General features: G+C 29.8%; 1 protein-coding gene and 1 non-coding gene across 3 annotated transcripts; both read right to left on the bottom strand.

The window, feature by feature from the left end:
* Window positions 1–1,322: 1,322 nt before the first annotated feature.
* On the bottom strand, window positions 1,323–1,483 carry LOC132604647 (U1 spliceosomal RNA). The gene has a single exon (XR_009568767.1). It is a non-coding gene; the product is annotated as a U1 spliceosomal RNA (small nuclear RNA).
* A 63-nt stretch (window positions 1,484–1,546) lies between these two features.
* On the bottom strand, window positions 1,547–6,676 carry LOC132604330 (acyl-coenzyme A thioesterase 2, chloroplastic-like). Of its 2 annotated transcripts, none has more exons than XM_060317784.1 (5): window positions 6,037–6,674; window positions 5,110–5,287; window positions 3,648–4,084; window positions 3,011–3,139; window positions 1,547–2,229 (listed from the first exon to the last, which is right to left on the bottom strand). In XM_060317784.1, exons 1-5 carry the CDS (start codon window positions 6,502–6,504, stop codon window positions 2,056–2,058), a joined length of 1,386 nt encoding a protein of 461 aa, XP_060173767.1. In that variant the 5' UTR covers window positions 6,505–6,674; the 3' UTR covers window positions 1,547–2,055. The 2 variants fall into 2 exon arrangements, 1 of the variants encoding a protein (XP_060173767.1); XR_009568704.1 differs by having other exon boundaries at window positions 2,092–2,229; window positions 3,011–3,135; window positions 6,037–6,676.
* Between the last annotated feature and the right edge of the window lie 16,251 nt (window positions 6,677–22,927).

Below are 22,927 nucleotides of genomic sequence, written 5' to 3'. Positions count from 1 at the left end.
GGTATTGAGTAGTGCAAGGAACCTTATACCTGGAAAACCAATAAAAATGGAGGGATGTGGCTTAGTTTAGAATGATAAAGAGCCCGTTTGGATTGGCTTATAAGTTGCTTATAAGTTGTTTTCAGCTTTTTTGAGTGTTTGGTTGATCAGCTTAAAGTCATTTTGTGCTTAAAATAAGCTCAAAAAAAATAATTGGGCCCATTTGACTTAACTTATCTAAAGTAGCTTATAAGCTGAAAACAACTTATAAGCCAAAAAAAATAAGTTAGACTACCCAACTTATTTTTTTTTAGCTTATAAGCTGCAAACAGCTTATAGGCATAAGCCCATCCAACCAGGCTCAAAGTCTGTTTTTAACGGACATAACTTAACAGACTCCTAAAGTATTATAAATAACTAGGGGTGTCAAATGGGCGGGTTGGGCTGAAATTGGCCCAATCAAAATGGGCTGAGATAGTAAATGGGTTGGGTTAACATTGACCCAAAAGTTACTTGGGCTGAAATGGGTTGGGCTGAAATGGGCTAAAAATGGGTTGGGTCATGACCCACCCAACTTGACCCAATTTTTTTGAAGGTCTATTTTCTAGAAAAACATTTTCGCGAAAAATATTTTTCTTGAAAAATATTTTTGAGGAAAACATTTTCCGTGGTAAATATTTTCGAGAAAAACATTTTTCTTGAAAAATATTTCCCTTCATATTAAACATACCACAATCTTATAAGATACATGATTCAAGAAAAGTGTATACATAAAAAAAAAAAAAAAAAAAAAAAAAATCTCAAGCAATAAACCCAAATTTAAGTAAATCTTAAAAATGGGTTAGAATTGGGCTACTATTGGGCTAAATTGGAGATCACTTTAAAATGGGTTATGTAGGATTGGGCTAAAATCAGCCCAATATAAAAATATCTTGAGCCCAACCCATAAAATTTTGAACGGGTTGGGCGGGTCATCACCTTTTGGGCCAAATTTGACACCCCTATAAATAACTTATACCTCAAAAGCGTATAAGAGGAGGTTTGTCTAAGTGCATAAGGAAGAATCAGTTCACAATTTCAATACTAAGATCAATCTAAGATGACCGAATCGAAAAAGGGTGGTTCTAATTAATAACCTGAGAAAACAACAAATATTTTTTGGTTTTAACCATAGGAAAAGCCCCTATAAATATTTTAAATGGCCTATGAATCTATTCTAAGAGCCATGCTTCATTGAAACATATGGTTTATTAAGAAAATAAACAGAAAACAAGATACCTGGTTTATTTTTCTTTTCAATTCCAGACATTTTAAGAACATAGAAAATTTCATTTAAGAATTGGGTAGGGGCCGCGCGAACGCAGGCCCCCACTACCACAAATTATGACGTAAGCTCGACCACTTGAGCCGACCTTAGGCGGACACCCCTTCAAAGTGCAATGAAGGTCATCAGCCTAGGCCATGAGCCTTCTTGATCACCCATTGACCCCGTCCAGGTAAGTATATTTGCTTGAAGAACCTTGCTATATTTATAACCTCCAGCTCCTTGTTTTCCTTTTGAGTCAGCGATGAGGGATATCTTATCCTTAAGCTGTCCTCTAATATTTTATCTGAAATAATTTATAGCTACTGAGTGTTGTTTATTTCAAAATTAAAGATGCTTATCCGTATAATTTATATACAAGCATATAACCCCTTTGCTTTCCTTTCAATCTCCTCCATTTAATATAACACACCTAGTATGTTTCTACAAAATGGGAATTTGGCAGAATGAAATCAGAAGGAGATAAGTCTGGGTTTTGCTTAAGGTAGAAGTTAAAAAAAAAAAAAAAAAAAAACTTGAATGACATTGTAGTTTTTGTTTTGGTTTCGTTGATAACACTCCCAATATATTATGTATGAGATTGTAGTTGCAAAGCTTATACGCTTATGAAAGGGTGTCTTGACTCTTGTTGTTCTGTATATTTTTCCTACTTCTAAACAAATACAAGAAAAGTACGTTAACACGCTACCCGTCTTAAACTGAAACTATCTGCTCTCTTCTCAGTTCCCTTGATGATCATAAGACAGTTATATTTACGCGCATTCTTTCAATCGCATTTCATTTTTTCTCTTATTTCTCACAACATCAATATATTCGATCACCCGCCGAGCTTCCTCCTCAGTACCAGGAACAACATTCCTGATTTTCAAGCCATTTCGTAGTGTATCTGAGGGGACAGTGAAAGTGAAGTAGAAATTGTTCGAAACCTGTCAAAGAGTAAATCAATAACAAACTAATCAGCTGAAACTGTGGAGGCAGGGAAAAGCAACTGGCTCTACTTAAACATTAATTGGAATTTTAAATCATTTATTAAGGAGTCCATAATGAAAATATACTAATAATCGTATTTATATTTTATTCCCACTTAACATATGTAAAATATTAGTCTGATGGTTTGAAAAAAAAAAAGAAAAAGGCAGCCCAATGTATTAAGCTTTCGCTGTGCGCAGGGTCTGGGAAAAGGCTGGACCACATTTTGTCTTATGCATGCAGTTTTACCTTGTGTTTCTGTAAGAAATCGTTTCGTGGCTTAAACTTGTGACCTGTTGGTTACGCAGCAATAACTTCTACCGTTGCGGTTTCTATAAGAGATTGTTTTCGCCGCATGACTTTCTAGTCAAACGGTGACAACTTCGACCGTTACGATTTCTGCAAGAAATTGTTTTTGTAGCTTGAACTCATTAATTACCTCCTGATCACATAGCAATAATTATAACCATTGCAATTTCTGCAAGAGATTGTTTTTGAGGCTTGAACTTATAGCCTCCTGTCACACGACGACTACTTTTACTATAGCGCCAAGGCTCTCTTATATAACTGGATTCTCACAAAATTAATTACCATTGCCTATATGGATTCTTTTGTTTCTTCTCTCTTTTTAGGTAAATTCTCATTATATTATCACAAACAATTCTCATACAATATCAACTATTAAAGAGTTATTTCTGCATATCAGTAGTAGTATCTATTAATATACAGGATGCTCACCTCAGTGGAAAGATTTTGGGGCTGTGTAACATGAGCCACCACTTCCACATTAATCAGAGGCCTACATGAATTTTCTACTTGTGTATACAAAACACATGATTTGAGGTGGAGGAAATCTCCAACATCTACCTGCATCAGCAAACTGAATCTTAACATATTATGCAAGAGATAAAGCACATTCAAGAATAGATAAAACAATAATCTCATAAAATCCTTTTTTTTTTTTTTAACTAGGCTAAATTCTTCAGCAGTAATTTCAGTAGCACCATGATATCTTAAATTCCAATGTGATTCTATTAATCTGATTACTTTTCAGTGACAAAGAAAAAACACCTTGATGATGTATACAACTTAAGCTCTTCTTTAATCTCACATTCCCCTCTACCTTACAAGTCAGAACCAAACCCAAGCATTATATGTCTATGGAAAGTAATCTGTTTTGTTAAATACTACATGATTAAGCAAATAAGAATGTGTTTTTTTATATCAGAGCACATAAAGGTCCTGAAGTCAAAAAAAGTAGGCTAGCACGTGAACAGACGTATTAAAGACATAATCAAGTAAATAAAAGTATCTTTTGTAACAATTTAAGCTTTTATATAAGATAATCGCATAATGAACGCATTTATGCACTTACAGGTTTCAAGAAATCAACATGGTTCACTTTCACAAAGCAAGGTGCACTTCCAGCAAATGCATAAGCTGTTGCATATGCCAATTCAAAAGCTTTCCTCATTAAATAACCCCCAAATATTTGTCCATGAATATTTTTTTGCTCAGGCTGGCAAACCAAAGAGTTTTGAAGACAAGTTTCCTTTATTAAAATGCTGGTGTCTCTATCTGCCAACAACAATTCACTCAGCCTGTTTATTTTTTCTCCCAAATTGTCTTTTTTCTCTTCTTTTTTCTTCTTTCTCATTTTGTTTCTTTGCTCTGCTTCTTGCCATAGATGTTTTTCTTTTTTAGTTTCGGGTAAAATCGCGTTGATTTTAGCTGATTTTCCAGTCTTAGAGTCTCTGGCTACAAATGTGAAGTTTGCAGTAAGAGATACTGAATCTGTAGTATTCGATGCTTCTGCAACAAAATGATATGTGTTACAAATTACAGCAATTACCAGTTAAGTAAGTAATAAGATAATTTTTAAAGGAAAGCTGTAAAGAAAAGTAGAGAGGAACTATAATGAAATGAAAATTAATTATCCTCCGTTCCAATTTATATGACACACTTTTTCTTCTAGTCATGTCACTGAAAGAGTGATACATTTTTATATCTAAAAACAATCTAATTTTACAATTCGAATTTTACTCATAATGAAATGATTATAGTCAAACAAATTCTTTTGACTTATTTTTCATGACAATAAGTTTCAAGAGTGTTTTTTTTTCAAACTCCATGTTCAATCTGACAACACCATATAAATTGAGGCGGAAGAAGTAGTTGTGATGATTGGATGATGTCCCTTTTTGCAGCAAAGGGGAAGAGAAAAATGAGCCAAAAAAGTCTACTATCATACATGCCTATTATTATCATCGGCGGAGCCACGATTTGAAGTTTGTGGGTTCGGGGTTCTAATTCTTCAAAGTTATTGGGTTCTAAATTAATAATTTGTATATATTTGACAAAAAATTTAATACAAATATATGATTCGGACCAAAACTACTGGGTTCGGCCGAACCCACTCCCGAAAGCCTAGCTCCGCCCCTGCGTATTACCAACAACATAGCTCCGGGATTACCTAAACTTGACACGTTTTATTCAAAAATTCATATAATCGGCTGACTTCTCTGGACTTGATCCACTTTTTATAGGGACCTAAAGTCTCTTCTCCTACTTTTAGTTTGGTAATTGGAGAAAAAATTCAAATAACTCTGGTCCAATTTCTTGCCAAAATTTGGTGCTAGCTAGCACAATTGAAAATATCGAATCATTTATAGGCAGGGGCGGATATAGCTTGTTACGGGTTCATCTAAACTTAATACATCCTCCTCTGCTTTTGTTACTGTATGTGGTTCTTTTTTTTCCCAAAGATAAAGATCCACCAGGCAGAACCCCTAACTATATATTAAAGTCCAAAAAATAAATACATACTAAAAAAATACCCGGTGTAGATTGCTTCACATCTAATTGAATCTCCAAGGATGAACAACCAACCCATGTAGCAGCCCCCTCTATAGTGAGATCAGAGTCAATACGAATTGGCATTTTTAGAATGACATTATCCACAGATGCAGTCACTATTGTTAAGGACCTTGCAGTGCCATCATTACTGGAACAATGCTGTTGTGCAATAAGAAAGAGAGAATATGAGTGCACTACTTTAGAATCGAGTACATGAATTCGGTTTTAAATGTGATAATTAGAAAAAATAATATTTGCAAGAAAAAAAGGGTTGAAAAGAGTACTTGAAAATCAAGTTATGTTTGGACATATATTTAACTTGAAAAAAAAGTTGAAATCTAATGAGTACGAAAAAATTTACTTGAAATATTAATTAAGACCACTTAATTAATCATACTTGAAACTCATCTTCCCCCTCTCTCTTTGAATCACCTTTTCCACAGAAGCAATCACCAGTATTAAAGTCTTAACCGTGAGTAAATATCAAATATGTACATCATCAAATTCAAGTACTACTTTAAAAAAAAAAAAAAAAAAAATCCAAATACCACTTAATTCACGTTCAATGTTTTTTTTTTTTTTTCAAATATCACGTAGTTCATGTTCAAATGCCTACTAAGTAACATGCATTGTCAGTGTAAACAATTCTTACACTATAAGATCATCTTTACATATTGTACCAATAACATATCTTATTCCCATATTTTAAAGGTGACTTATCTATACATATCCTTTAATTTGAATGATCTGATTGATAGTATAAATTATTTACATTGACGATCTATAAAACTTAAACTTGTTTTACTATATATAAAAATATTTCTTTCTTGAATTATGCGTTTAATCAAATACCGTCATACAAAATAAGACGAAGTGAATACATGAATGAGTTAGAAGCATTACTGTACCTTATAGGATATAGTTCCAGCCAGAGCATCCAAATCTTCCAGCAACTTCTCAATCCGAATCTCATTCATTGGGTTTCTATACCGTTCCCTAAGTGCAGAATCCGAAGAAAATTTATACAAAACACTAGTCTTGCTCCTTGACGGTGTTTTAGCAATCAAACAATCACTTGTTGCAGTCGATGGAACAATTGATGATGAAGAAATTGATGATGACTTCCAAAAAATACTCGATCGTGCTTCCCAAAATGCTTTTTTCACAGGCGAATGGTTTATAAATAACAATAAATTAGTACTGATTGGGATTATTGAACCACTTGATGGATCAGATGAAGTTGAAAATTGCCTAGTTTGAGAAACTTGTATGGATTGTGAAGTGAAAAAGGAAGAAACAAGTGTATAGAATGAAGCATAATTTTCTACATTGTTGAAATGGTGACAAATTATAGTAGGTTTTTTTGGAAGCTTCATTGTTGATCCAAAAAGAATCCAAGAGAGTTTGACAGAAATATATAATGTTAGCTAGGAAAAAGGATGACAACTCGAAGAAATTAATGTTAGCTAATTAAGGAATCGTGGATTCCCAGAAAAATAGCTATATTAACTGTGAAGAAATTAATGAAATGTGTATATACAGTTGGGCAAAGAAATTAAAGATGTGTGTATTATTTACAGCTCAATGTGTGAAAATGTACGTAGTGTTCCGATATCAGCGCTAGCGTGACAGCTAATAATAACTGTTCTAACTACTCCACTTTGGTCCCATACTTTGCGACCATATTTGACTGAATTAAGTATTAAATGAATTAACTGCGACATGTAAATAATTAAGAAGTATGCAAAGTATAAAGAATTCTGATTACGCATGCTTGTTCCAAAGCATTCTACCGGCATTAAGAATTTGATCGTTCGGTGGTTCTAAGTTCAAGCTTCAATAATATGATAATAGATAAAAAAAAAATTACGAAATTTTTTAAGAAATATTTATAAATTACATTACAAATAAATATTTTTATGTATAAAATATTTTAAATCTTTTAAAAATTGAATACATGTAATGTCGGGTTGGTTTGATTCAGTTTGACTTTTTTTAGCTAAAACCAAACCAAACCAATTATAGTCGGATTTTTTTTTTCAACACCAAACCAAGTCAAACCAAACCACTAGTCGGTTTTTTTTCTCGGTTTGACTCAGTTTATCGGTTTGGTGCGGTTTACTTTGTACACCCCTAATGGAAAGAATGAGTCATTAACAAACTTGGCATCAGAATTTTGTTGTGAATGAGATTATAGACTTATATTTTTCCTTTCTTTTTAATTATTTACTTAAGTTACGTTAGAACTTACTTATGTAATGTTGGAATTTGACATAAGAGTATTATGTTAAATTTTTCTTTTGGATTTTGAATTTGGGTTATATTTTCAATTTTAAGTTATTTACTTTCACATTGCATGTTGTTTATTTTTCACTTATATTTGATGGAATTTTTGTGTCAAACATTTGAATAATGTCATGGAATTATATTTATAAATTATCATTTTTTGTGAAACATCCAATCCATGACGTTCTCACAAAAAGAGTCTTCTTTTAAATTTTATAATTAATTAAAATTAAATATTATTAATTTGAAATATATATATATGAATTATTTTTTACAATATTAGTAACAAATATATGATTATTAATTAATATATTTTCAAAAAACAATGTGTTATTAAATAACTAATTTAATATCATAAGGCAAATGTTTTTTATATATTAATTTTAAATTTTTTATATATAAATTTTATTTTTAAATTAAACTAACTGTGTAATTACACTAGTGCAACCAAACAACACGCTTGTAATTACACTGTAATTATGTTATGACAAACAAACAGGTCGTTATAATTATACTACTATGCAATTACTAGGCTGTGTAATTACTACCCTAGTAATTACACCAATTCCAATTACTAAGTGGCTTTCCAACCAGGCCCTTAATATGTTTTTACCCGTAAAATTTCATCAAAGTGCCTTCTATTTCTGATAAGTCATGATCTAGATCAAAGTCATTCTCAATCAATTCATAAGAAGTAATCCCATTTTTCCCTTCTTCTTTTTTTCTTCCAGCAGAATAAACAGATCCGAATGACATTCACCTTTTTAACACATACTAAAAGTAAAATGTATCACCTAATTCAAACAGAGAAGATAATAATTAAGAGGAACTGGTCTATATTATTTGATAACACGTGATTTATGAGTTTAACATCGCAATCAAGACAGCAAACTACCTCCAGCTGTTTTGGCAAGGCTTTAAGTAAAGTATTACTCCTAAAGATTATGGCTGAGCAATGCTTAATGCTTAATGTTTTTTTCTTAATTAAATTTCAGCATTCAATATTCCTCTTAATGCTGGATTAATGAGCTGGCCTAATAGATTGCTTAAGAATTATATTTCTCCATAGCATGTTCCGGCTAATCATGTTTATTTACACTTTACTTGCACTATAAATAGGAGAATAGGAACTTTGTGGAATTATATTATACTCCGAGTCCCATGTTTTCTTCTTTAAATTTGAATCTGTAAGTCCTATAAGGTGTTTGCAATAGGTAGTTAATCCAATAAAAATTATAAACTTATTCGAATTATGCACAATTTTGACTCGTAAGTTTTTGAGAATTGACTGATAGTTTAGGAGAAAAGGCCATAAATAGTCTCTTATCTATGGGAGTAGGTCTAAAATGGTCCCTTAACTATACACTTACCGGTTTTAGTCCTTTAACTATCCAAAAACATATCAAATTTGGTCTCCGTCTATTTTTTTATACAAATAGCGTACAAATTCATAAACCTTCATGAGATTAATTGTTAAACCATTCCTCAGACCTATATTTCTCTCTTTCTGCTTCTTTTTCCTCAAGTTCCTCTTGATTAAAAAAAAAAAAAAAAAGAGCATTCTGGCACTGGTATCGCTCTTGAGTCTCTAAAATTCGAAAAGACAAACTCAGGCACAAAATTTCTGCAACCATTCTTCTCAAACACTACTAAAAAACTGGTAAAAACCGACGAAAAAAACCCGATGGAAAAAACCGACGGAAAGACCGACGAATTCCGTCTGTTTTTTCAATAATTTTTTTAAATCTTTTTTTTAAGAAAACCGACGGACTGCGTCGGTTATTTTTTGCACAAAAATGCGCGAAAAAAATATAATTATTTTTATATTATTTTCTAAAATAAACCGATGGAGTCCGTCGGTTTTTTTTTCCGTCTCCGGTTTTAGAGCGAAAAAACAGTATAAATTAAATCAATGTAAGTATATGAACAAAAAATATCAGTAGTCTAGTGGTAAAGCCCTTTAATGCCAAGGAACATACCCGGGTTCGATTCCAAGTTCCCACATTTCATTCTTCAATTTAAAAAAAAAAAAAAAAAAACGACGTGAGACCGACGGTTTTTTTTAATTTTTTTTTTTTAACAAAATCGACGGACTGGGTCGGTTTTCCGCCGGTTTTAATCGACGCAGTCAGTCGATTACGAAACGCGAGAGAGAACTTGAGGAAAAAAATTGAGGTTAAAGAATGAACTTGAGGAAAAAGAAGCTGGGAGAGAGAAATATAGGTCTGAGGAATGGTTTAACGATTAATCTCACGAAGGTTTATGAGTTTGTACGTTGTTTGTATAAAAAAATAGACGGAGATCAAATTTTATAAATTTTTGGATAGTTAAAGGACTAAAACCGATAAGTGTATAGTTAAGGGACCATTTTAGACCTATGGATCCCATAGATAAGGGACTATTTACTTACGGCCATTTCTCCATAGTTTAGTGACAGATTGTTTATACTTTTCGCATACCAGGGCGTATCATATTTTATTATCACGAAATCTTTTTTTGCCCTTTTTTTGCCCTTTCTCCTATGGTGGGCCTTCTCTGTATCTGAGTGTTGAAAAAAATAAAACACCTCGTGTAATTAATATTAATAAATAATTAAATCTGAGATGTAGTTAAGACATCGCTTTTTTAAAATTTTAGTTTTTGAACTCTAGAATCAGATTTGTATTTTTCATTGTGATTTATTTTATTTTTAAATCAGCAAATGGAATCGGATCATCGGCAAAAAATAGAATACTTATGGTATAATGGCGGAGCCGAGATTGTTACTGAGGATGTTAGATAGTTTGTAATATATATGAAGTGGATTTTCACACAACATAATGCAAAAGGAGTTTGAAGACTTTACATATGAATTTAAATGGACATGTTTGTTCATGAAAAGTCATGACTTTTCACAATAGTTACTTGTGTAACTCTATAAATAAGGCCTTCCTTCATGAAGAGAAATAGAAAAATCTACAAGTATAAACAAGGGCTTTGTTGTATCCTGAAGGGAATTGCTTGTATTTTTCTCAATATATATATGGATAATATCTCTTTAAGGAAAGTCGATTCTTCACGCCTCAAAACTTTTTTTTTTTTCCGATTATGTTTACCTAATTTTCTAACAAAGGGGGTTCAAAGATATAAAGAAGTAAACATGAAGAAGTTAGCGGGTTCAACATTTATTATATAAATATAAAAAACAACTTTAACCTTATATATATATATAGTATATAGTATATAGTGTAATAGTTGTTAGTATATGCTAATGACTTTGTCATCTTTAATAGATTCTAATTTTTTTTAACATAATCAAATGTGAAAGCATGTCACATCACATGTTTGGATTAACAGAATAAGAAAAGCAAAAGAAGGAAAAAAGAATTAAAGACAAGAATGCAGAAACTCGTGTAATACTTAAATATTATGGGATTAGGCGGTGCAACTTTTACGTGCAAGCCAACTCTAGAATTCATTAGTGCCACTTCTAAAATCACTATAAACATGACATTTGACAATCAAAGGAGAGAGGCCTTCCATTGTTTAATTTCTTGCCGATTGTGATTGCACTAATTTATATCTACATCTATATCTATACTATTATAAAAGCACGAATAATAATATTGGTTGACCAATATATCCTTTAAATATTGAACGACTTTTATACCCTTTTAGTTTAATTTTATCATATTTCTATTGGTTATTTTCGTAAATAGAAAAAATATAATGATTGAAAATAGAATTCAAAACAATTACTACTGCTGAATTCCAATTATGAATCTAATTAATTAAAGAGTCTTTACCTATCACCTTCAAATAATGAGGAGATATCCACCCAGTAGTCGTATTTTGCCTAGGAGTAGTTTTGTTATTGAATGTTGCTTTGTTCGTATTATTTTTAGACAATGATTAGGTTAATATTTTATCATATTTTTATAAGTTTAGGTATCTTTATATTACCTCATATGTTTCGTCTTAAAGATAGAATAAGAGTTCATTAAAGTTAGGTACCGTATTCATTTTAAGATAATGAGTATAGTAAATGTTGGATAAAACTATAATCTTGAAGAACTTATCACATAAAAGTCAAAAAATTAAAAAAGAGCATTTGTGTGATAAACTTTAAGTGAGATGACTTTTATATAATTAAAAAAGAAAAAGTGACTTTTGCGTGATAAATTCAAAGTTGAATAATGATACAGATATACTCAAAATAAAATAGAAAAATGCAAGAATAGCTATCATAAAATTAATTGATTATCTTGCAAGTCGAAAGATATAAATTTCTATGTTGAAAGAAAATAAAATAGTTGAAATTGTTTCTTCGTATAAACATTTCATCATGAAAACTACCATGAAGTCAGAAAAATTTACTACCAGGGGAGGACTTCATTTTTTTAAAAATAATATCATATTTTACTTTTGTGATCAACTTAAATTTATTTAATAAATAGCTAAATAATCTTAAAATTGGGAGATATTCTTATAATTTAATTTTGCTTGGTAACAATTTTCAGGGAATAACATGCAACGCACGCACATAGAGACTGGTATTATATTAAAAGCACGAAGGGCTTTAGAAATGTTGATTGAACTTTTTGCCCTTCATTAAAAGACTCTATAATTGACTAAATAGCCATTTACTATTTTCTTAATATTTAAAAATTTAAAATTAATTAAAATTTTAATTTTTAAATCTAAATAAAAACCTACTTAGGTTAGAAGAAGGCATCTACAAAACCCTTATTGTGAACATAACATGAGTTAGCCGCTAATATTAGGATCTGTGGTACCTGTTAGATTTCATATGTTTGTCTCACGTATATTGCAATTGAGTCAAAATTGAGTTGTACTCCTACAACTGTGTCTAGGTTATTTGACTAGGAAGTCTCTTGTTTGTTTTTACACGATTCCTTTTTTTCTCTTTGCGTTAATCATATATGTTTATGTTTATATTGTATTACTAATCTTTGACAGTTTAATATGTAATTTTGTTTTACTTCGTTTTTGTGTGGGTTTATTAAGATTTATGGTACCTGTCGATTTCATATGTTTGTCTCAGGTATTGCTTCTTTCATTGTAAATAAATTTCGCTTAGTATTTATTTTCTGTTAAATTGTCACCATTTTTTTTCAATTCTGATTCTATTTGTTTTATTTTGCAGCTATAAAGAATGGAGACAAAAGTAATAGCCTGTTTGGCCAAACTTCTGAAAACAGCTTATTTTAAAAGTATTTTTTTCAAAAGTACTTTTAAAAAAAGTACTTTTGGCTAAAAGCAGTTTGTGTTTGGCCAATTAATTTAAAAAGTACTTTTGATTAACAATTAGTGTTTGGTCAAGCTTTTAAAAAGTGCTTCTATGTGTATTTTTCTCAAAAGTACTTTTCAAAAAAGTGCTTTTGGGCAAAAACTATTTTTTTAGCTTCTGAAAAACTGCTTCTGCTACTCTCCAAAAACACTTATTTTCTCCCAAAAGCTTGGCCAAACACCTCACTTTTTTAAAAATAAGCACTTATTGAAAAAATAAGTACTTTTTGGGAAAAAATAAGCTTGGCCAAACACGCTATAAGTAGAATCAATAGTTTATTTTTTCTTTTTGGATCTGCGATAGGTGATTCGAGCAGTCTTATATTATTCTTTTTTTATTCTTTTCAATTACATTTATAGATAAATTCTATACAGTCCGATGCGTTGCATCATGCACAAAATATCATTCTTCTAAGAGATCTCATTTATTGCACCACTGGCTTAGCGAATTGTTGGCCTTTTTAATCTTTTAGAAATAGATTTCACATCAGACAGGGCTGTAATTTAATTAGTTTTCCTAATATTTAAAATTTTGTTATCAACTAAAATTTTGGTTATTAAATTTTTTTCTTATCCTATTTATTTAGGAAATTCTAATATTTAGACTTTAAACCGAATAGAATTGCTCCTTATATGAATATTTCTTTGAATGTTGGGAAACTTATTCTCGGACTTACAAAGATGGTGATAATAGGCTTACATAAATCATTATTCATTATTGCTTTTGGTTTTGAAAGCTCAAGTACATCAGATGTTGAAGAATCACAACATTACCAAGCCATATGCTATAAAGGAAGTGAAAAAGAAAATTCTGAGCAGTAGAAACCCATGAATAATGTAGTTAGAAAAATGGGAAGGATATGCCGCACGTTATTGGCCTCTTCAATATAATGGCTTAATATTTTAGCTCTTCAGTTATCTATTTTGATTGGTGAAATTGATATGCATTATTGTCAAATTCATTAAGATACACACTAAGTTTAAATATTTAGCACTGTTAAAATAGATATTGTTTGAGACAAATAGGAGTACTATATTTTCTCTTCCTTATATTTGCCGACTATTTAACGTACTTTTTTTTATAGGACACTTGTAATTAATAATTAATAGGTGAAGTTTCGATATATTTTTATTGTTACTACCATTAAAAGTGAGAGGTTTACACTCAACTTAATATTTTATTAATTATTTGTTTTAATTTTTTACTTTAGTTTTTAAAAAAGGTAAAATATTCATTCAATTATTTTCCTAATATTTAGGACTTTGAAGTCAACTAAAATCTAGTTATTAAATGTTTTCTGATATGACTTGGTAGAAAGTACTAATAGTTAGAACATTAAAATTAATTATGATTAAATTAATAAAAAAATAAGATTTACCTTATATTAATTATATACTAATATTTAGAACTTTAGGTTTGTAACCACGTTGAATGTATGTATGTTAGCTAGAGATGGACCAAATCCCATTTGTATTTATTTATTTTATTTTATTTTGCTAAAATTTGTATTTAAATTGAGTATGATAAGATCATAAGACTTCTATCTCAAAGATAATTCTTCCAAAATTTATATTAAAAAAATTGAAATATTTAGAACTTTACCTTATATACGACTTTGAATATACAATAATTTCCTTAAAATTGGATCTTCTTTACTAGAAATAGAATTCTAATTAACACGGTATTTGTGATTTAAAATATATATATATATATATATATATCCTCATGATCATAATATTAATCTTCCATGTCGTTTTTTCTTATCTCTTCTTTATAGGAGTAGTGTTTTTTGATGTATTTATTAACCAAAAAAACTCACTTTCAGTTTCAGTTTTTTATCTCTTTTGTATACGAGCAATTTAGCTATGTTAACGATGAAGTTCGAAGCTAAGTTCATTTTTTCTTGTAGTGTTTGTTGTCAAATGAGGTACACGCTTTGGTCACGCGCAAAGCACGTACTCTGAGAATAGTTATAATTAGAAACAGGAAAAGTGGTACCAAATTGTAGTTAAAAAGGTCTCAAAGTCTTGTAAAATCGTTATTTGTAGTTTGAATTTCGCTCTGCCCCCTTCGGCAGACTTTTAGTTATATTTAACTAAAAATCTGCCGGAGGAGGCAGACTTTATATATATATATATATATATTTACTTTAGTTATGCCTTAAGGAAAAGTTCCGCCTTATGGGCATACTTTTATTTATGCCTTAATTAAAAGTGTACCCCATAAGACATAACTAAAAGTATGCCCCATAAGGCGGAACTTTTCCTCAAGGCATAACTAAAAGTTTGCCTTATAAGGCAAAGTCTATACCTTAAGGAAAAGTTCCGTCTTATGAGGCATACTTTTGGTTATGCCTTAATTAAAAGTCTGCCCCATAAGGCATAACTAACTATGCCTTAAGAAAAAATTCTGCCTTATGGAGCAGACTTTTAGACTTTAGTTTTTCTTTAAGGAGTGTATACCGGATTTGGCACACACGTCCCCTAGCGTTGCCTTGCAAAATTATTTTTTTATTTTATGCCTGAGCGGGGGTTCGAACTCAGAACCTCAGGTATTCTCCCACCTTTTCAAGAGAAGGACAAAACTTAAAGACCACAAATATGAGGGCCAAAATTTAAAGACCACGAATATAAAGGGTAAAATTTAAAGACCATCCCAAAAGAAGGACAATCCGCGCAAAACAAATGAGCTGGGTCGTGGTCAGGCTTTCAACACATTACAGGCCATCCCTAGGACTGGCCCATCTCTAGCTATTCTTATGGCCCAAGATAATTTCCATAAGGACCTATAATCTATTATTCCCTCCGTCTCAAAATAAGTTGCTGATTGGCCATAAAAATTATTCACTTTTTTTCGGAATTTTTTTTCACTTTTGGGCGTTTGGCCATGAATATTCCGAATACAACTTGAAGTTGTATTCAGGAATATCAAAAACTCAAAAAACTTTAAAAAAAAAAAAATCACTTTTTTACAACTACGTTTCACCAAAAACTACAATTTCAAAAACTATGGCCAAACACAACTCCAACTCCAATTCCAACTTCAAAAATTCTAAAAAAAGTGAATTTGTTTTTGGTATCTAAGGCCAAACGCCTACTAAGTGTTCACTTAGTCTTTAGCACACCTCTTAAGAAAATCCTAACTCATAGGTAGGGGTGTTCATGGTTCAGTTTGGGTCGGTTATTGATTAAAACCATAACCAAACCAATTTAGTCGGTTTTTAAATGTCTAAAACTATAACCAAACCAAATAAAATAATAACCACCGGTTTGGTTATTGTCGGTTTGGTTCGGTTTAGTTGGATTTTTCGGTTTATGACTAGCAGCCATGAGACCTATCAGTAAAACATTAAAAAGTTGAAAAAGACATGTCTTTTTTTTTTGTTCAAACGATAACTTTTATTTATCGTTTAAGGTGGAACATACATCATAGAAATATTTTCACTATTAGTGATAGTGTCATACTCAAGTTACCCAAAGTTGCTAAACTATTACATATAGAGCTAAAAACTAACTAAGTAGTGGTTGCACCATTTTTGTCATCTTAATACACATACCTAGAAATAAAGTAGAGCGTAGGAGCTTTTAGTTGTTGTTACAAACATACATATTAATTAAACATAAAGACTACCTAAAATTAAAATGAAAATATATGAAATAAAAAAACTTTGTGTAATGATCCCAAACTTTGGGGCAATACTTGCATTTTATCCTCAATTCTCCCATTTTAGTAAAAACACTTTGTGTAATGATCCCAAACTTCAGATATTTTTCTATCATTATCCCCGGGGCTAGGGTCTCGACTACAAAGAGTTGTTCTTTTCTGCCTTTTAGGAGGATTACTCACGGAAGAAGTATTAGGGCATTACCATGTGCTTGAGTTACAGCAAATGTTGATGTTACTGAAGTATCTTCTATAGGAACCTCCAAATCTACAACCTCTGTCCTTTTCACATGAAAAATATTAGAAGTTTAGGACCCATTCAGACAAGAAAAAAGAAAGGTATAAATTCGGGGAAAAAAAAGAAGAAACAACCTAAAATCAAATGGCTGACAAAGAAAGACTAAAAAATTAAGTTAAAGACAGTAGACTCTAACGTGAACTTCTGTTAGTAGGTTTACATTTAACACTTAAAGAGTTAAAAGACTTAAAGACATGGGCTTGAACATATTCTTAAAAACATGGGTCTTAAACAATCATGTGAAATAAGTAGACCAAAAATCAAATTAATGATTAAAAGGTATAAAATATTTATAATTATTTATGAAAAACTAATATTATACATATAAATAATTATAAAATTTATATATATAATTTATCAGTTTGGTTCAGTTATTTATTCGATTATTTTTTAATATAACCATAACCAAACCAAATATTATTGGTTTTTAAAATTTAAAACCAAATCAAACCAAACCAAACCAAATATCGATTTTTTTATTCGGTTTGGTTAAATTTTCGGTTTGGTTCTGGTTTTAACCAAAAACCGTGAACAACCCTACTCATAGGAATAATAGGTATTTTCACCAAATTATTCTTAATTAAAATTTGCATAATACTATTAACTTGATACATTGGATTTACTCACTTAGCACTTAATAAGGAAAAATTTGAAAGAAAAAAAGAAGAAGCTAATTTCATTATTATTACGTAAGTGCACACTTATTTTGAACCTAAACAAAAAGGATAAGTGAACGCTTAATTTGAACCGGAGAGAGTATTGAATTTGCCTACGTATACGTACCATGTCACTACTCAATACGTTCTTGTATTATTGCTTTCAAATTGGTATAGACTAATGATTCCCTACGTGTGTACGAACCACGTGGGCTGTATAATAAACTGGTTAAATTAACCTAAAATTTTAGAAATATATACTTTTAATGCATAAAAGTTGAACTTTTTATTTTTTTGTCGTAATGATAAAGAGTTGAACAATGATGCCGACGTGTATGCCTACCACGTCACCACCCAATCCGTTCTTGTGTTATTCTACCCAACTTAGAGACTTTAATAAAATCATTGTTCAATCATCAATCACTACTTTTACTTTCCACTCCATCAAAAGGAGTCGACTTTTTACTAAAGGAAAAATGCTCGATGCAATTTGCAAAGATATTTCTTACTCACTGGCTATTTTCAATTTACGTGACATATTCTTTTTAATCTGTCTCAAAAAAGAGTCACATTTATATATTTAGAAAAAAATTAATTTTGAGATAATTTACAGCGACACAAATAAATAATGCTTATTTTGGATCACTAATTTCAAAAATCTTCTTGCCTTTCTTAAAATCTGTGACAAATCAAATGGTATCATATAAATTAAGACTATAGGGAGTATTATCTTTGTAGTTTCTTCCTCTTTTTGTCCTCTCGCTCTCGCTCTCTTCCTTTGATATTCAATCTAAGACTTAGATATTTAACCTCTTCTATGGGGGCCAAGGCACTAAACAAGTATGGTCATGAGTTCAACAGAATTCACTATTCTTGAGTCAAATTTTAGTTATATTTGTTTAAAGAAGTTTATGTAATATGTATATAGTAGCTCTAGAGGGTTAAAATTCAGAATCTATAGGCGAATTTAAAAGTTGAAGCTTATGGTTGGTGCATTGACTTCAAGTTAATATATAATAATAATTGAGTTTACCATCAAATATCTATTGATATTTAGTGAATTTCTTAATATATATACAGAGTTTGAACAAAAACTTTTGAATTCACGTGGACTCATATGCGACACTCTAAATTCACCCTAGCATAAATATCAAATTCTGAATCCATCCTACCACTAAAACCTACTCCATCTAATCCTCTTCTTCCTTCATATATAAAGTTAATTGTTTTATTTTTAAAGGAGAGGTAGTTTCTCCTTCTATCACTTTCATAAATAAAGAGCATACTTTATCTGATCTTCAATAGCAAAAAGAATGACATTATATTATTCACAGTGGCTCGTGACCTCTACAGTCTGCATGGACATCACTGGGCCGGTGCTCTAGCACTCATTTCTCCTAACTTAAAGTACTTAATATTAATATATAGAGTTTGCTTGTTAAAATTTTCAATACATGCACATTACTAGTAAACTGGTCTGCGCTACGCAGTGGCGGATCTAGGATTTTCATTCAGGGTGTTCGGAAAAAACAACTGAATCACTTGAGCTAGTGTTTTGTATTTGTTCAAGGTGTTCAAAAGTTAATATATATACATAAACACATAAAATTTACTCTAAATAGACACTGTAATTTTTTGCCCAGGGTGTTCGGGTGAACACCCTGGGCAATGGCTGCATCCGCCCCTGGCGCGGTTGCGAAACATTTCAGTTACGAAATACAATTTTCTTATTGTTAAACATCAAATAATTATATTAAAAAAATTACAACAACTATAAATGTCATTAAATTTATTTAGAAAAAATAATCTAAAATACAAATTTATAATTTCAACTTAGAGATATTTCATAAAACTTTTAGGTAAAAAACAAAGCCAAAAGTTCAACTCGTAACTTAATCTTATGAAAGTATAAATTACCATAGCAGCATCACAATAAAAAAAAAATTTACATCATAAATATTCTTCCTAAAAGAAAATTCAAATATTTCCTCTAATTTTCATCATTTAGAAATATTAAAAGGTGAAATTACTTTTTTAATTATTAGACCTACTTTTGTAAATATATATGTGTAGGTAAATGTATTATTGTACATGATTGTATTGTTTAAAATATATTTGATATATGGCGTAAGTTAAAATATAATTGTCCTCGAAAGATTTCCTTAACCTAAGAATTTAAAAATAAAATCAAAGGTAAACGAAAAGCAACAAAATAAGGAAAGAACACTGAGCTTTATTTATAAATTCCCCATTATGTGAATGCACAGGCACAAATTTTGACCACAAATATACGTGGATGATGGAATCAAGATGGGGATATTTTGTAAAATTTATCTTCTTTCTTTTGCTACTAGTATACGTACCCGCACGATGCGCGGTTATTATAATATAAAATTGAATCATTTAAAAAATCTTATACATTTAAAGGTAAAGGAGCAAGTCATACAAAAAACTTATGGTTTATATAAAAATATACTTCGTACGATTGAAAGTATGTGTTTGAGTACAATATGTCTTATTATTTACCGTTCGAGTAGCGTTCTTTGCTTTCCTACTAACCTCAAATAAGAGATAATACAATCACTTGATAAAAATGCTATATAAAATTCACCATCTTCTTTGCTCGTCTTGTCTCCTTTTTGTTTGTTTGTCTCTCGTCTCCTTTTTATCGATCTTTAATTTTGAAATTGAAGACTATCAAATAGCTATATTTTTTCAACTAATTTAAATATCCATGGCATGAAAATATTATCCATCTCTATTCTAATATAAGCTATTGACTTACTAAATTAATTTTGTATTTGAATAAAGAAATTACTAAACTTAACAGTTTATTTTTTCTCAAAAAAGAAAAATAATGTGGATAATTAATATCATTTCGCAAATAATATTCTTATTCCAAACCTATGTTGTGGATACAATGTTCAACCTCCTCATATGTTTCTTCTTACTGAACTCTCATTTTGAATTAGTAATAACATTCATCTACGTGCTTGGTCTCTTACTCTGCTAAAACCTGATATCAAAAGATTAAAAAAAAAAGATCAAGAAAGTTAATCACCTTCGTAATAATGCAAGACCCCAAAATAATATATAATGAAGGAACTGTAGATGGATGTGTAGAGAGTTCTTAAGTTATAATCCTAAAAATTGAGCAATGAAAAGCAAAAGCAAGTAGGGATGTTTGGAGAATCGGTTGATGGCAGAAAAATAGTGACTGAGTATTTATCACTCTCTTCTTCTTTGTAACTACATCAAATCTCTCTTAGTTAACTTCCCCTTAAATCTTGGATTTAATTATATTTAATTGATTACTTTATTACCTCCATAATTGTAGAGATGGTTTTCCGGACTAAATACGGTAGCGGTAGTTTTCCCCCTAAAAATCAGTTATTTAATATATATATATATATATATATATATATAAAGTAGAAATTGTATTGTTCTTGAGTAATTTCAAATTTATTTATTATTTTTAAATTATAATTCAAAAACAATAACTAATTATTGTCTAACCTAACTAATTTGTCCTAACACTACGTACCACTTGTCTTTCTCCTACACGGCAACTTGCCATAATCCTAGGCTAGACTTATTTGTCATATATATCAATATCTCACAGATAAAATTAGTTTTCGAAGTCGTTTCTTTGAAAAAAGTAATGACCTCAACCTAATTCTTTTTTTCCATATGATATGATGTATACGCTAAAGATTCGTATTGTCCTAGTGGTTAGAATCTGAATATATAGTAATCCCCATAATATTTTTTTTTTTTTTGAAAAGGCTCTTGCTCACAATATTATTTTACCATATATGTTGCTTGTTTGTTAATCAATTATTCATTTTCATAGTCAAAATTAATATTTGTCTTCAAAATCTAAACAGAGTAAAAGAAATAAATGCAATAAAATAAATAATATGCAGATCATAATATTATTTTTTATATGTTAAAATTTGAATTGTATATATTCTAATTTATTAGTAACACAACTGTAATATGCAATGTTAATCTATTTTAATTGTTATATGATAAATTTGGCAAGTTATGGATGGAGAAAATTTATTTTATTGTGCTATGTTAAATTTAGAACAATCTCACTATAGTATTGGAAGTCTAGAACAACCAAATCTTTTTCTAAATGTGGAAAGTAAATCAAGACTTCAGTTTTTTCCCTTATCTAATGACTCACACATTTTTAATGGAGCTTTTAATGACAAATCATATGGGTTGGCAATTTTCTGTTACTAACCCAAAATTAAATCCTTTTTTCCTTAAATAATAACCCAAATGCAAAAATCAGAATCTTATAACCAAATTAAAGCGATTATTAATACAAATAAAATTTTCATCTAAAAGATCTATGTATAGATAATTCTAATTCAATAAAATAAGTATAAAATTTTCTCTTCAAAAAATATTCAATGTAGGTCAATATATCACATCTAAATGTGGGAAAAAGGTAAGATAGGCAGAATTACGTTCGAACATAAATGGTAGAAATCTAGGAAACAATTTTGGTAATGCAATATTTGGATTGAAATTGACAAAGAATTCCATTTAAATTTATATTTCACATACAATCATTTTACCTATAACATCAATAACCAATTTTATAACACTACACTCTTTGACTTAATATTAAGCTAGACTACTCTCCTTTTATTATAATATATATATATATATATATATATATATATATATATATTATTATTATTATTATTATTATTATTATTATTATTATTATTATGTTTATTATGTTTATGTTGTTGTTGTTGTTGTTGTGCTGATAGTATCCTAGTATTTGAATTGAAAATTTTCTAATTTCCCTAAAAAGAAAAATATAGTCTGCACATTTTTTGTCATATAAAATTATTTCTTATATGGTAATTTTTTTAATTGTAAATATTCTAAAATCCATATAAGGAATAATATTATATGAATATTTTTAAAATTATTTGACATGATTCTTTATATGGTAATATTTTAATTGCAATTAATAACTCTTTTTAAAATTCAATCATATAATTTTTTTGCCAAGTGGCTTGTTCATATTACGCCACTTGGCTTAATATTAAGCTAGACTATCCTCCTTTTATTATAATATAGATATTTGACATGATTCTTCATATGGTAATATTTTAACTGCAATTAATAACTCTTTTTAAAATCCAATCAAATAAAATTTGTTGCCAAGTGACTTGTTCATATTATGCCACTTGGCTTAATATTAAGCTAGACTATCCTCCTTTTATTATAATATAGATATAGATAGATTATTATTATTAATTATTATTAGTAGTAGTAGATTATTAAATTAGGAAATATTTTTAACTACAATTAATAACTTCTTTAATAATTAATGCAAATAGAATTTGTTGCCAAGTGGCTTGTTTATATTACACCACTTGGCTTAATATTAAGCTAGACTACTCTCCTTTTATATACATAATATAGATAGATTATTATTAATTATTATTATTGTTATTATTAGTAGTAGTAGATTATTAAATTAGGCAATCTTTTGAACTACAATTAATAACTTCTTTAATAATTAATGCAAATAGAATTTGTTGCCAAGTGGCTTGTTCATATTACGCCACTTG

The sequence above is a fragment of the Lycium barbarum genome, chromosome 7 (assembly GCF_019175385.1).
Source record: "Lycium barbarum isolate Lr01 chromosome 7, ASM1917538v2, whole genome shotgun sequence".
NCBI lineage: Eukaryota > Viridiplantae > Streptophyta > Magnoliopsida > Solanales > Solanaceae > Lycium > Lycium barbarum.
This window is presented reverse-complemented; position numbering and strand designations above follow the sequence as displayed.